Source organism: Heteronotia binoei, chromosome 4, assembly GCF_032191835.1.
Source record: "Heteronotia binoei isolate CCM8104 ecotype False Entrance Well chromosome 4, APGP_CSIRO_Hbin_v1, whole genome shotgun sequence".
NCBI classification, from domain to species: Eukaryota; Metazoa; Chordata; class Lepidosauria; order Squamata; family Gekkonidae; genus Heteronotia; species Heteronotia binoei.
This window is the reverse complement of record NC_083226.1, coordinates 73,294,463-73,307,886: the sequence shown is the minus strand read 5'-3', so window position 1 is coordinate 73,307,886 and position 13,424 is coordinate 73,294,463. Positions and strand designations below refer to the sequence as shown.

The 13,424-nt window shown below is 49.9% G+C and overlaps 1 protein-coding gene across 2 annotated transcripts in view; it reads left to right on the top strand.

The window, feature by feature from the left end:
* Window positions 1-11,648: 11,648 nt before the first annotated feature.
* The window catches only part of TLE1 (TLE family member 1, transcriptional corepressor), a 153,477-nt gene continuing 151,701 nt past the window's right edge, over window positions 11,649-13,424 (top strand). Inside the window, exon 1 of one of the 2 annotated variants that reach the window (XM_060235392.1) lies at window positions 11,649-12,791. In XM_060235392.1, coding sequence (XP_060091375.1) covers window positions 12,768-12,791 — 24 coding nt within the window. In that variant the 5' untranslated portion in view covers window positions 11,649-12,767. The remainder of the gene's footprint in view (window positions 12,792-13,424) is intronic. The other variant, XM_060235393.1, reaches the window with a different exon arrangement.

Genomic DNA, 13,424 nt, shown 5'->3' with positions numbered 1-13,424 from the left:
CTCTCAGCTGCCATTGCAGCTCTGCAGTGGCTGTCCATTGAGGAGGCTATTGGGAGATATCGCTCCCCACCAGAGCACACCCTCCTAGCCCCTCCCCTGCTTTGCAACTGGCCCAGGGGATGACCCAGTGGTGCCCTTGGTGAGGAGCAAAGGCCCCTGGCTGGGCACAGTCTTCTTGTCCTTTCCCTGTGCCCCTTTCTTGGTGATTTCAGTCTTTGGACCACATAGGCGTGGACCTGTTTGGAGTCACTGACAGTGGGAGATTGCTGGGGTTCTTGGCAGCTGCCCTGTTACTGTTAGACAGGGCTCTGTTTCTTCAAAAGGGTAGGGGGTGTTCCATGGACATGGCCCTAAGGTCCATGGCCAAACCTCTTTCTTCTCCTTGGTTCTGACAAGCAGAGGGGTGAGTCCCTGATCCTGCCACAGCATGATTGATCTTGTCTGTCCTGTCCATCACAGCCTTGCCATTGCACAGTGTGACCTGTACAGGATGCAATGGTGTGGTTACTTGGGTCACTGATGTGGTTGCAGCCTGTAAAGCCCTGCAGCTTGGTCTTTTTCCTGCATCCTAGTCTTGCCCATAACTCTTTAGGGAGTAGAGTAGCTGCTTCTTGATTAGATCAGTGTGATGGCACTGTAGCAGAAGTGGCCTATAGGGTGCACTGTTAGTTTGATACAATTGAACATAGGAAATATAGCAGTTTTTAAAAATCCAGTTTGTGAGTACTTTGTAATATAAACCTTTGTTAGTTTTATTTAGAAAGGCAAAGCTTTATTAGTCTTATGCCCTTATAATTATAGCTCGCAACTGCTTATGATTATATATGTTTAAGGAAACTCTAATGAAGTAGCATTTCTTATATAATGGTATAATTTGATTTAATGTATATTTCTATTTAGAATTAATCTAATATCCCCATAATATAAACAGTTGTATTATAAGAGTGGACAATTTATGCAAGTTGACTGTTCTTTGTGCCAAGGCTTGAATTATTACATATAAACTGCTGAGGAAGACGAGCAGTAGAGATATGGTCTGCTGGAGTGTAAACTGATATTTGACTGAATAAACTTGTAATTGGAGAAATGCTGATAACATAGAGAATTTTGTTGGGCATTACTTTTGGAAAATACATGCAAATAAAAGCTCTATTTTGTTGGTCTGTTTTTTTTTTTTCATTGGTTAGAGTATGATTTTTGAGACAGGTTTTTTGACAATTGGTATTATCTCAATGGTACTGTCAGTGGTTGCTGCTCATATGAGTTCCCTCACCCCTTCTTTTTGCCCTAAAAAAGTATGGCATCTAATATTCTTTGATATGCCCCTTTCATCTCTAGGGTGACTCTAAGATCACAAAGCAAACTTTATATTGAAAGTTGGTATGGCATCATTTGTACAACTGTGAGAAATTAGAAAAGAATTACAAACGTCATTGCATGAAAATAGCTATGTTTGTCTTCTGAGCTACTTATCTTCTAATGACTTTTTTTCATGAAGCAATGGAATTTTTGTACAGCACCAGATATATAAAAGAGTTCAGTGTGTGATTGACTCCTTGGGTAGTGCATTCATTAAGTGTTGATTCACGCATTTAACCCAGTTCTATGGGAATTTCTTTGAGCTGGATTACACAGGTCACTGCAAGGGAATTTTAAAAATTGTCTAAACCATCCTGAGTCATAAAGCCAAAAAAAAAAAAAAGCCCCTAGTGTACAAACTTCCCAGTGATCTACCAAGGTATTTAGTAATCTTTGACTACATTTGTGAATCAATGTAATAGAGAAGATTATTGTCAACCAACCATCAAGTGATGATGAACAACAGTAATTGTTAAACCTGCAAATGAGCCAACATATATTACTTTAAATATTCCATAAATCTTCTACTATAGTACCCACTGAAGATACTGAGAAATGTTCTCTGGTATCCACACCAAACCCACATGTGGCTCAAAAAACACTTGTTCTAAAGAATATGAAAAACAGAAAGCTCTCACAGTATGTGTTAAAACATGCCCTGAAAAATTTAAATTTGATCAATAAGATTGCATGGCCTACTTAACAGAGATATAAGCAAATCAGGGTGCGGATTGAGAGAAGAGGCTCTTCATGGTGTTGCAAAACACACTGTTTGCATTGCTCTTCTCTTTAGGTCATATCAACGACTTGTGCCAGCAAGTTAAAATTAAACCCTAACCCAAGCTTAACAATTACAATTCCACACTAATGTTGGTTCTCAGTCTGTAGCTCCCACTTCCATAGACTTATACAAATCTGAGTAGTTATCTCATTTAACACAATTATACCATTTAAATGGAACATAATGTTTTGGCTGTGATTGTAATTTAATTGCTAAAAATGGTATTCCTTGTTACTATCACTTGATATCTAGTAGTGACATTCTAGGCAGAGTCAATGGGCTTAAAAGGGTGTTGCTTGTGTTTAGGCTGACATTGTAAGCCAGTGGCTTTTAACAGCTGGGGAACACTTTACACATCGACTTGCTTGCTGTTGAACCAATGTGCTGTAGAAATGAGAACCACTGAAAAGTTAATGTGTGTGTGCGCATCTATCCAATAGAATATAATGTAATGTTATATATGCTTAGTGTTACTTGTGAGAGATGTATCCAGGTGGGTAGCCGTGTTGATCTAAAGCAGTAGAATAAAGTTAGAGTCCAGTGACACCTTTAGGACCAACAAAATCTTACTCAAGATATGCGCTTTTGTGTGCATGCACACTTTTTCAGATACAATGGAATGGAAGAAAACCATTCAAATTTATAGACAGGGCATAAAAGCAAATCAGCATATATATAACATGATGTAGACATTTTGAGACAATGACTTACTGGCTAATATAGAGTCCAAGATCCAGAGCACCACTATGATGTTCCACAAATGCACAGGGACTTTTTAATTCCCCATGCCATCAGATGAAGGTGTAGCTACCAGAAGCTAAGATCAGCCACCCACTCTTTGTGTACAGAAGATGAGTTCTGGGTAATAGGAACTGAATACTTCAGAATTTTTATTGAAAATAATGTCTGGTCATGTACTTCACTGAAAATCAATGGGAGGTCTGCCAAACCCCCCAGGAAAAAAAAAAGCGAGTGCTCTTGGCTGGAGTTTGAGAATTAGATTAAAAGCTGTGACCCATAGACTGTAGTTGCCCAGCTCTGGTATCAGAGGTATTTCTGCATACACACACCCCATTTAGCTATTACGTAATGGTGCTTTCTCATGCTCTGGATCCTCCTGGCAATGGTTGTGTCATGGACAGTTTAGTGTTGCTGGCATCAGACACAGTGTCAGTGCAGAGACAATGTTATACTTGATTAAACAAAGACAAGTTTTCCCTCTTGCCAGCTCTGGGAGTGAGTTAAGTGCAAGTGCAAATACTGTTTTAATAGAGATACTTTAAAAGAATTATCACTATTGGACATTATCGCAGTCAGAAAACCAGCAGGCAGACCACAGTAGGCTTATAAACCCTCTGGGCAAAAAAATGCACTACTTCTGTGCATTAAATAAATGTTAAGAACAAATAGTGATGAATTCTAGGTCCCTTTCTAAAAGAAGCATATGATGGAATCCAGACCCTATGGGCGCACATTGAAAGTCCTGCTTTTCTGTATGTAGATTTTTTCCCCCTCAACTAATAATTTCTAATGGACACTTCAGGCAATTCATCTTTTGAGAAAACTTAATTCTCCCACCACAAAATACAACATCTTTCTCTCTCTTTGTAAGTAACTGTAAGCTTCTGCTAAGTCCAGTTTGACTTGTACTCAAGAACTGTCTAATCCTTTTTTTATATACCAGTATTTTGAATAGCAGTTGCTGGGAATGACTTACTTTATGAAAGGCATTCATAGCCTGATTACAAGCTTTCTAGGGGCATTTTGTTGGCAATTGTGGTAAATGATACTGGCACATATAGGTTTCTGGTCCAGATATGCATTGTGTACATTGGACTAGCTAGCTGCAGTTTTTAACTAGAAACTCCTAAGTTCTGCTAATCAAGTTTTAAAATGAATTGCTTGTGCAATAGGAAATAATATGTCTTTTTTGCCATAGACCTATGGCATGGAGTAGATAGAAATTAGATAGTGAAGTGTATCTATAACACTCTGTGTTATTAGGTAACTAGATAGATCCAAGTGGGCAGCTGTGTTGGTCTGAAGCAATTGAACAAAGCAGGAGCTAAGTTGTACCTTTAAGACCAACTAAGTTTTATTTAGAACATCAGCTTTCATGTGCTAAAAACACACTTCTTCAGAAGAGGGGATCAGGTATAGTGGGCTGAAATACATGCAGTTTGTTGATTAAGAGGGCAAACTGGCTGGGATCACATGGTGGAACAATGTGGCAATTTAGAAGGCCATTTGGTCTGGATAGCCATAAAAGGTAATAAAAATTTCCTGCCAATTGGTGTTTATGCAAGTCTAGGTAAATCATAAAAGGACATGTATTTCCTAGTTGTAGTCCACCTAATTTACTTCTCAGCGTCAATCTATACATTATAAACATCATTCTACTTTGCCATTAGAAAAAAAGAATACATAAAATGAAAATGGGTTATGTAATGAGATAAATAGCCAATATCCCTTATTTGAGTATGTCAATATAAAACATTATTCTGATACACTATTATTAAAGAGAAATGCATTGGAATACCGTGGATGTATAGCTATACTCACTGAGAGTGGGTTTAGCATATGTAATGAGATAAAAAAAACCAATATCCCTGTTCAGTCCTGGGGAGGTGTTTGTTCCAAGTTTCATAATAATTTATAATTCAGCAATTTTTCTCTCCATTCTGTTCTTGAAGTTCCTTTGCAGTAAAACAGTTACCTTGAGGTCACCCGTTGAATGCTTTGGAAGGTTAAAGTATTCTCCCACATATTTCTCAGTTCTGTAATTCCTAATGTCAGATTTGTGTCCATTTATCCTTTGGAGCAGAGTTTGTCCTGTTTACCCTATGTGGAGAACTGAAGGGCTTTGTTGGCATTTAATGGCATATATAATGTTGGAAGATGAACAAGTGAATGAGCCTGAGATGGTGTAGTTAAAGCTAATAGGCTCAGTGATTGTGTTGTCTGGGTGTATGTGGCAGCAAAGTTGGCACTTGGATTTATTGTAAGCTCTGGTACTGATGTCCATGCTCAGATGAGATGCTGTATTGTTGTGGGTGAGGAGTTGTTTCAGATTGGGGGGCTGTCTGTGTGCAAGAAAAGCTTTACTCCCCAGTACTTTTGAAAGAGAGCTGTCACTGTCCAATAGAGGTTGTAAGTTGTTGATGATACATTGAACTGTTTTCAGTTGAGAGTTGTGCGTGACCACTAGTGGTGGTGTGTTATTATCTCTTGTACCAGGTTTTCTCTGGGTATCATTCTGGCTTTGTTAATCTGTGTCCTGACTTCATCAGGTGGGTACTTTAGTTCCAAAAAGGGTTGTTGTAGATCTCTCAGGTGAGAATCTCTGTCAGCAGGATTAGAGCAAATGCGGCTGTAGTGTAGAGTCTGGCTGTATACAATAGATCGTCTGGTATGTTTGGGATGGTAGCTGGAGGCATGCAGGTATGTTTGTCAATCAGTAGGTTTCCAGTATAAGGTAGTGTCTATGCTGTAGTGTATGGCGTTCGCAGAGCGCAACCAGTTCATAATGGCCAACAGCAGAATGACATCAGTCCACCACAGCCGCGGAGGTAACTGAGAAACATCCAGGTGCCTCCGCGCTGGGCGCAACGATCCGCCAATCACAGCTTGTGGCGGGAAATACGGCTGGTCGGCATTGGACCGGCCAGCAGGGAGAATAGTCCGGCAACTGTATATATGCGGGATCCGGCCCGCGTGCTCGCTCTCTCCATCTTGTATTGTACCATGGAATAAACTATGTTGCCCTACGCTCGTCTCCAGGTCTGGTACTTTACAGTGGCGACGAGGATGGGATCCTAGCCTCATCGGCTACGACGGAGACCTTGGGCAACGAACGACCGGACACGACCGCCGCCGCCACCATGGCCAACCAGGGCGGAATCACCGGCTACCTCGAGCCCTTCGACCCTGCAAATCCAGAGGGCTGGGAGTCCTACTCGGAACGGGTCGAGTTCTACCTCCAGGCCAACAAGATCACCGACGCTGGAGCAAAGAGGGATGTTCTCCTGAGCGTCTGCGGGCCAGCCACGTTCGAGATCGCCAAGGGTCTCTCGGCGCCCGCCCGCCTGGCGGAGAAATCCTACGAGGAGATCATCAGGCTCCTCACGGGCCACTTCTTGCCGCAGCCCTCACGGGTGGCTCGCAGATTCATGTTCCACAAAAGGGACCAGACCGCAGGAGAGTCAGCTGCGGACTACTTGGCAGCCCTCCGCAAACTCGCCGGGAACTGCAACTTTCCCCAGCTGGAGGAAACCCTGGCCGACCGATTCACGTGGGGCCTCCGCGACGAAAGGCTCCAGCAGAAGCTCTTCGCCAAAGAAGAGCTCACCCTCCAGGGCGCCTTCAGCGAGGCGGTAGCATGGGAGAGGACCGCCAGGACGTTCCCCCGGGCCAAGACCGAGACCGCCCACCACGAGGAGCTGGACCCCGAGCACCAGGACGAGGGAGAAGCCTTCCAGACGCGACGCGCCGCAGGACCCGCCGCCCGAGCTCCACAGCGCCCCCGAGCCCATGAACGGCCGAGTCAGCGCACCAGCGAAAGGGCGAAATGCGCCAGCTGCGGCGACCCCCACGATCGGCGGGACTGCCAGTACCGGACCTGGGACTGCAGAAGCTGCGGGAAGACCGGCCACATAGCGCGGGCTTGCCGAGCCAAGCCCAACCACCCGCGACCGACCGCACACCACGAGGCCGCAGAGTCCCACTCCACAGCCTCCACCTCACTTCAGGTACTGAATTTGCCCCTGACCACCCCCAACAAGATAATGATGGCGGTCCTCATAGACGGGGCCCCCTGCACCATGGAAGTGGACTCAGGCTCCTCCATCTCCATAATAGCGGAGGAGACCCTGAGAAGGCTACGCCCCGGCCAAGGGCTGCAGCTGCGACCAGCAAATTTCATATTGCGGGACTTCCAGCAAAACCCGGTCCAAATAGCGGGGTGGGCACGGGTGCTGGTGGAGCGGGGGTCCTTCAAAGGCCCCCTAGACATCCTGGTGGTCAGGCGGCCGCTTACCACCCTGTTGGGTCTTGCATGGTTTGGCCCCTTGGGAATCCGAATAGAGGTGGCGCGCACAGCCACAGCAGGAGGGTTCAGGGAGGTGTGCGGAGAGTTCCCCGACGTATTTGATGGGTCGCTGGGTAGTTACAAGGGCCCGGCCATCTCCCTACCGCTCGACCCGACGGTCAGACCGATCCGGCTCAAGGCAAGGAGGGTCCCCTTCGCCTTGAAGCCCAAGATCGAGGCAGAGTTGGACCGCCTAGTAGCCCAAGGGGTCCTGGAGCCGGTCGATTACGCTATGTGGGAGACCCCCATAGTGACTCCGGTCAAACCAAATGGAGACGTGCGGATATGTGCAGATTACAAGTGCACAATTAACAAAGCGCTCCAAGACAACCCATACCCGGTGCCAGTGGTCAGCCATGTGCTGGCAGCCCTGGCGGGGTCTAAGATTTTCGGGAAGTTGGACCTGGCACAAGCCTACCAGCAGCTCCCGGTGGACGCCAAAACGGCGGAGGCACAGACGATAGTTACCCACAGGGGGGCGTTCAGGGTGAACAGGTTACAGTTTGGGGTCAGCGTGGCTCCGAGAATCTTCCAGAGTATAATGGATGCTCTCCTTAAAGGGATCCCCGGAGTCCAGCCGTTTTTCGACGATGTTTTAATCGCCGCCCCGGACCCCGAGGAATTCCGCAACCGCCTCCGGGAGGTGCTCCGCCGTTTTCAAGCCGCTGGACTAAAAGTTAAAAGGGAGAAGTGCATGCTGGGGGTGCCGCGGGTGGAGTTCCTGGGATTCGCAGTGGACGCGGAGGGAATCCACCCGACCGAGGAAAAGACTAGGGCCATTGTTCAAGCCCCTGCCCCCACGTGTAAAGCGGAGCTACAGAGCTTCTTGGGGGTCCTCAATTTCTACCACACGTTCATACCCCACAAGGCGGCCCTCGCCGAACCCCTACACTGGTTACTGGACAAAAAAGCTCCATGGGTGTGGGGGAAGAAGCAAGCCGCCGCCTTCCAGGCAGTTAAGGACGTCCTGGTCTCCAACGCGGTGCTGCACCACTTCGACGAGCGCCTCCCGGTCATCCTGGCATGCGATGCATCGCCGTACGGGGTGGGCGCTGTCCTGGGGCACCAGTTACCGGATGGCCGGGAGGTCCCGGTTGCATACTACTCACGCACCCTGACTTCGGCGGAACGGAACTATGCGCAAATCGACAAGGAGGCCCTGGCCATAGTAGCGGGGGTCCATAAATTCAACGATTATTTGTATGGGCGCCGGTTCACAATAGCGACGGACCATAAGCCGCTTTTGGGTCTGTTGGCCCCAGACCGCCAAACCCCCCAAATCCTGTCCCAGAGGGTGTTGAGGTGGAATCAATTCCTCAACTCGTACACCTACACGCTGGTACACAGGGCGGGCAAGGCAATGGGTCACACGGACGCTCTCAGCCGGTTGCCGCTCCCTGACACAGGCCCCGATCCAGCCCCAGCACACCAGGTCATGTCAATCGAGTCACTTCCGGAGCAGCCCCTCCACGCGGCGGAGGTGGCTAGAGCCACCGGAAAAAACAAAACCCTAGCACGGGTGCTCGACTGGGTGGTGAGGGGGTGGCCAGAGGGGGACATGGGGGAAGAGTTCAAACCCTACAAAATGCGAAGGGAGGAACTCGCAGCCCACAAAGGGTTCCTACTATGGGGGAGCAGGGTAGTGGTCCCCCCCCCTCTACAGAAACGGGTCTTGGAATCACTCCACGAAACACACCCAGGCATAGTGAGAATGAAGGCCCTGGCCAGGAGCTACGTATGGTGGCCGGGGATGGACGGGGAGATAGAGAACTGGGTCCGGAGATGCAGCACATGCCAGGAGTCGCGGCCGGATCCACCCAGCGCCCCGGCTACACGGTGGGAGACCACAAGGAAACCGTGGTCCCGGCTCCACATTGATTTTGCCGGGCCGTTCCAGGGACAGATCTTCCTAATCATTGTAGATGCATACACAAAATGGTTAGAGGTCATCCCCGTAGGGTCTACCTCGTCAGCAGCAGCCATTAGAGCACTACGCAGGGTCCTGTGCACCCACGGTATTCCGGACACCATAGTCTCGGACAACGGGGCAGCGTTCACCTCGGGGGACTTCCAGGCGTTCCTCCAGAGGTACCTCATTAGACACATCCGGTCAGCTCCCTTCCACCCGGCCACCAACGGCCAAGCCGAGCGGATGGTCCGAACAACAAAAGAGGCCCTGGGCAGAATAGTGCAAGGCGATTGGGACCACCGGCTAGCCGCGTTCCTCTTCGACAACCGGGTCATTCCAAACCCAGTCACCGGGGTCAGCCCAGCCGAGCTCCTCATGGGACGCAAGCTCACCACAAGGCTAGATCGGCTAAACCCCGACAGAGCCCCCGACATGCGAGGGTCCCCGGAGGTCAGAGACGCGGCTAGGGGGTTCTTCGCGGGGGACCCAGTGTTCGCCCGCAACTACGCTTCAGGCCCAGAGTGGGTCGCCGGGCGGGTACTACGGGTCGTGGGTTCCCGCCACTACGAGGTATCCACCGAGGGGGGCCAGATCCTACACCGGCACATCGACCAGTTACGCCGCCAGACTCTCCCAGAGGTACCCACGGAAACGAGGGAGGGGGCAGGGTCCGAGGGGCACCCAACGACCCCTGCACCAGCACCACGGCCACACACACCGGCAGAGGCGGACCAACCCTCGGACCCCGACCCACAACCCACCAACGCTCAAACCCCCGGGGAAACCCCAGATGCGGAAGTAGCCCCAGCACCACAAGCAACTCCTAGGCGTTCAACACGGGAGCGCCGGCCTCCCGCCTACCTCCAGGACTATGTCACTAACTAAGGGGGGAGGAGTGTAGTGTATGGCGTTCGCAGAGCGCAACCAGTTCATAATGGCCAACAGCAGAATGACATCAGTCCACCCCAGCCGCGGAGGTAACTGAGAAACATCCAGGTGCCTCCGCGCTGGGCGCAACGATCCGCCAATCACAGCTTGTGGCGGGAAATACGGCTGGTCGGCATTGGACCGGCCAGCAGGGAGAATAGTCCGACAACTGTATATATGCGGGATCCGGCCCGCGTGCTCGCTCTCTCCATCTTGTATTGTACCATGGAATAAACTATGTTGCCCTACGCTCGTCTCCAGGTCTGGTACTTTACATATGCATCCATTGTCCTGAAGTCAGGACACAGATTAAGACCTCCTTCAGAGCTGGCTTCAAAAAATGTGCGGCTACATTTAAACCAGTAGGACCCAGTCTCGTTGCGGCGAGCTTGGTGGGGAGGAGCAAACTAGGTGGTTGTCTTGGGCACTGGGAGGGGGAGCCCAATTTGGCGCCCCTCCCGACACCCTAGGCAACCACCTAGTTTGCCTAGTGGGTGAGCCAGCCCTGATTCTAAAAGTGCTACTGGACTCTACTATTTTGCAGCAACAGACTAACATGGCTGACACCTCTGGATCTTGTTTCACATTGCAATTATTTTGTCCATTCATAAACAGCTTTCTTAAGTTAATTACTGGTTGGGTGTATCACTGTCCAAAATTTATCTTTGAGATTTCATCTGCAAGTGAAGGAGAAAAGACAGCAGAGGTCAAAAGATGCCATTAGGGTGCTCAAAACAGTGTCTTGATCATCACCCTCCTCCTGAAAATGAACAATCAATGGGGTGGTTTGAACTGGGATTTATTTTTTTCATTAGTTAATATGCAAAAAGCAAAAGCAGCCGGCCAGCCGTGGATGTTTGGACAGTTGATAGCTTTAATATGAGTGAAATATATTTAAGGGAATAGGGGGCTACACCAAATGGCCCATTGCTCCGCAGGGGCACCCTGGCGATTTCACACTAGCGCTTCGGACAAATTAAAGAGAACCTTTGGTGAGTCAAGGCTACATTTTCTTAAGCCCCAGAGAGGAGTTGTTCTGAAGAAACTTTGATACAGATAGGTATGAACACGCCATCCTCCAAGGCAACATCATGTCCCCGTTCCTCCATTAGCTTAAACAGGGCAGCATCTATCCGACTCCAGCTACTGTCTGTCCTGTAGCAGGGATGCATTATTTATCTCTCCGTGTTATTTTCACAGATTTCTGGAGAGAGCAGGGCAAGGTAAAGGAATAATAATAATAAAAAAAGAAAGCCTAGCATAGTCATCTCTCTCTTTCTCTCCCCCACGTTACTTTGATTGACAGCTCAGCCTCTCCACTCTCCTTCTCACCGACCTTCCCATTCTCCCTGCCTGTCTGAGTGTTCCACTGCCTCCCATTGGCTCGCTCAGAGGGGTCCTGCAGCTCCGCTAAGAAGGCTAGCAAAGGCAAGAGGGAGAAGGGGAGGCGATGTCTGTCAGGATCCGTTCCCATTGGTTCGATGTCACGATCCCACGTTGGTTCGGACGCAGGCGATTGGCCATCGACCTTTCCTCCCCCTCTCTCTGGGAGGGGCCACGCGGCTGGTTAGCTCAAGGAGTGTGAAACCGCGTGTTAATGTAACCAGCGCGGGCGGATACATTGTGTCCCGTTTATCGAGATCCCGCTGCCGCCGAGCTAGGTTGTATGTCCCGCGGAGTTTTATTATTACATACACTGCTCTTATTTCCACGGAGGAAGAATCCTTGCGATTATTTTTTCTTCGGGGTGGGGGGGTGGGGAAGGGGGGTAGATCGGCTTTCCTCCACCTTGGCCTGGATGTTTCCTCGAGGAATCCTGGAGAGAACTTTAGGCCGAGATTGAGCAAGAAAGAAAACGAGAGGAGGCCGCGGGAAGAGTCTGGCCTGCTTAGGATGCTGTTGTTCCTACTGAGTGATTGTATGGCTTGTGGGAATTGCCTCGTGTTGTCCGATGTGCTGCGGGACTAGGGAAGGTGCCCCTTGATTTGCGTCCCGTTTGCGGTGGGTGGGTCTGGAGGATTGGGAGAGGCTGAATCCTTTATTCTTTGCAACTCTCCAGGGGAGGGGTGCTCTTCTTCGTTCCCTTCCTCAGCCGGGCTGCTTTGAGCACAATACTCCGTCCTCCTGATTTGTTCCCCGGTGTCCCGTGCGTGACCTGGCCCTGAGTCTCTCGCTGAGAGCATCGCGGCCCTTTGTATTGGAACTCCTTGGTTGTGGAGCTCGTCCGCCTCTCGCCTGGACTGGGCACTTGACTTGGTTGGATTCCCTCCCTCGGAGCGAGAGAAAAGAAGCCTCCGCCGCCTCCGCTCGGGCTTTCCGGTCTTACAGCTGTATCTCGCAAGTTCGCCGCCGGCCGAGAAAGGGGCGCTTGTTTACTTCCCCACAGAGGAGCGAAAGGACGAGCCCCGCCGGCCACGAGGAAGGACCCGTCACAGCCTGGACAGCGCCTGCGGCCCCAGCGCGCGACCGGAGCTCGCCTTACTCCCCCCCCCCCGGCTCATAAAACAAGCGAACAACAAAGGAAGCGGCTGGGCTTGGGCTGGCGTGAGACAGAGGCGGGAGGATGGTCCTGCCGCTGAGGCGACAGCCTGAGTAGCGCGCTTGCCCGTAGTCGCCTCCTCCCGCCGGGTTTGTTCCTCGGGATCTAAACTTTGGGACTCGTGTCAAGGATTGAGCTGCAAAGAAACAAGACGGCCGTCAGAGCCATGTTCCCTCAGAGTCGGCATCCCGTAAGTAGACACCCCCCCACCCTTCCTTGGGCCCCTCACCGTGCGGGGTGGCAGGCCTTGCGCAAAGATGGCCTGGTATGTGTGTGGAGGGGGAATCACGGCGAGGGAAAGAGTGCGCCTGCCGTTGGGGAGCCCCGCCCGCTCACAGGAAAAGCCTGGGAAACTTTCTGAATTGAGTTTCCCCTTGGCAGGGGCTGCCTGGAAGCTTCTCGTTGAGGCTTGGTGTCTGGGGACTTCTACTCCTTTGTTTACTCTGGGACTTGTTTGTCTTCCAGTCTACAATGGCGGGGAAGGGTGGGCCACTTCTGCTCCTTTTAGTTCTGTAGCCTAGGAGTGGACTGTGGCTAGAAGGGCAGACTGTGGGTAGTCTGCTTCCCCCAGAAATGTTGCAACTGAAACCAGGGTGCACTCTTGAAGTTTCCTGGTCGAGTGCCAACCCTTGGGACCAAATCTCTGTCCTCTGGGCTGTTCCCTCCCTCCATCAAAAAACAATTATTATGGGTGAAAGCAAATAAAAGTATGAGGCATGGGAGAGATGTTTGGTAGGCCTACTGGGGAACCTTCAAAGGAACTTTTGGGCAGCATTTCCTCAGTGCATGGACTGAGTAATTGAGGGTCTGCTAAATTTAGCAG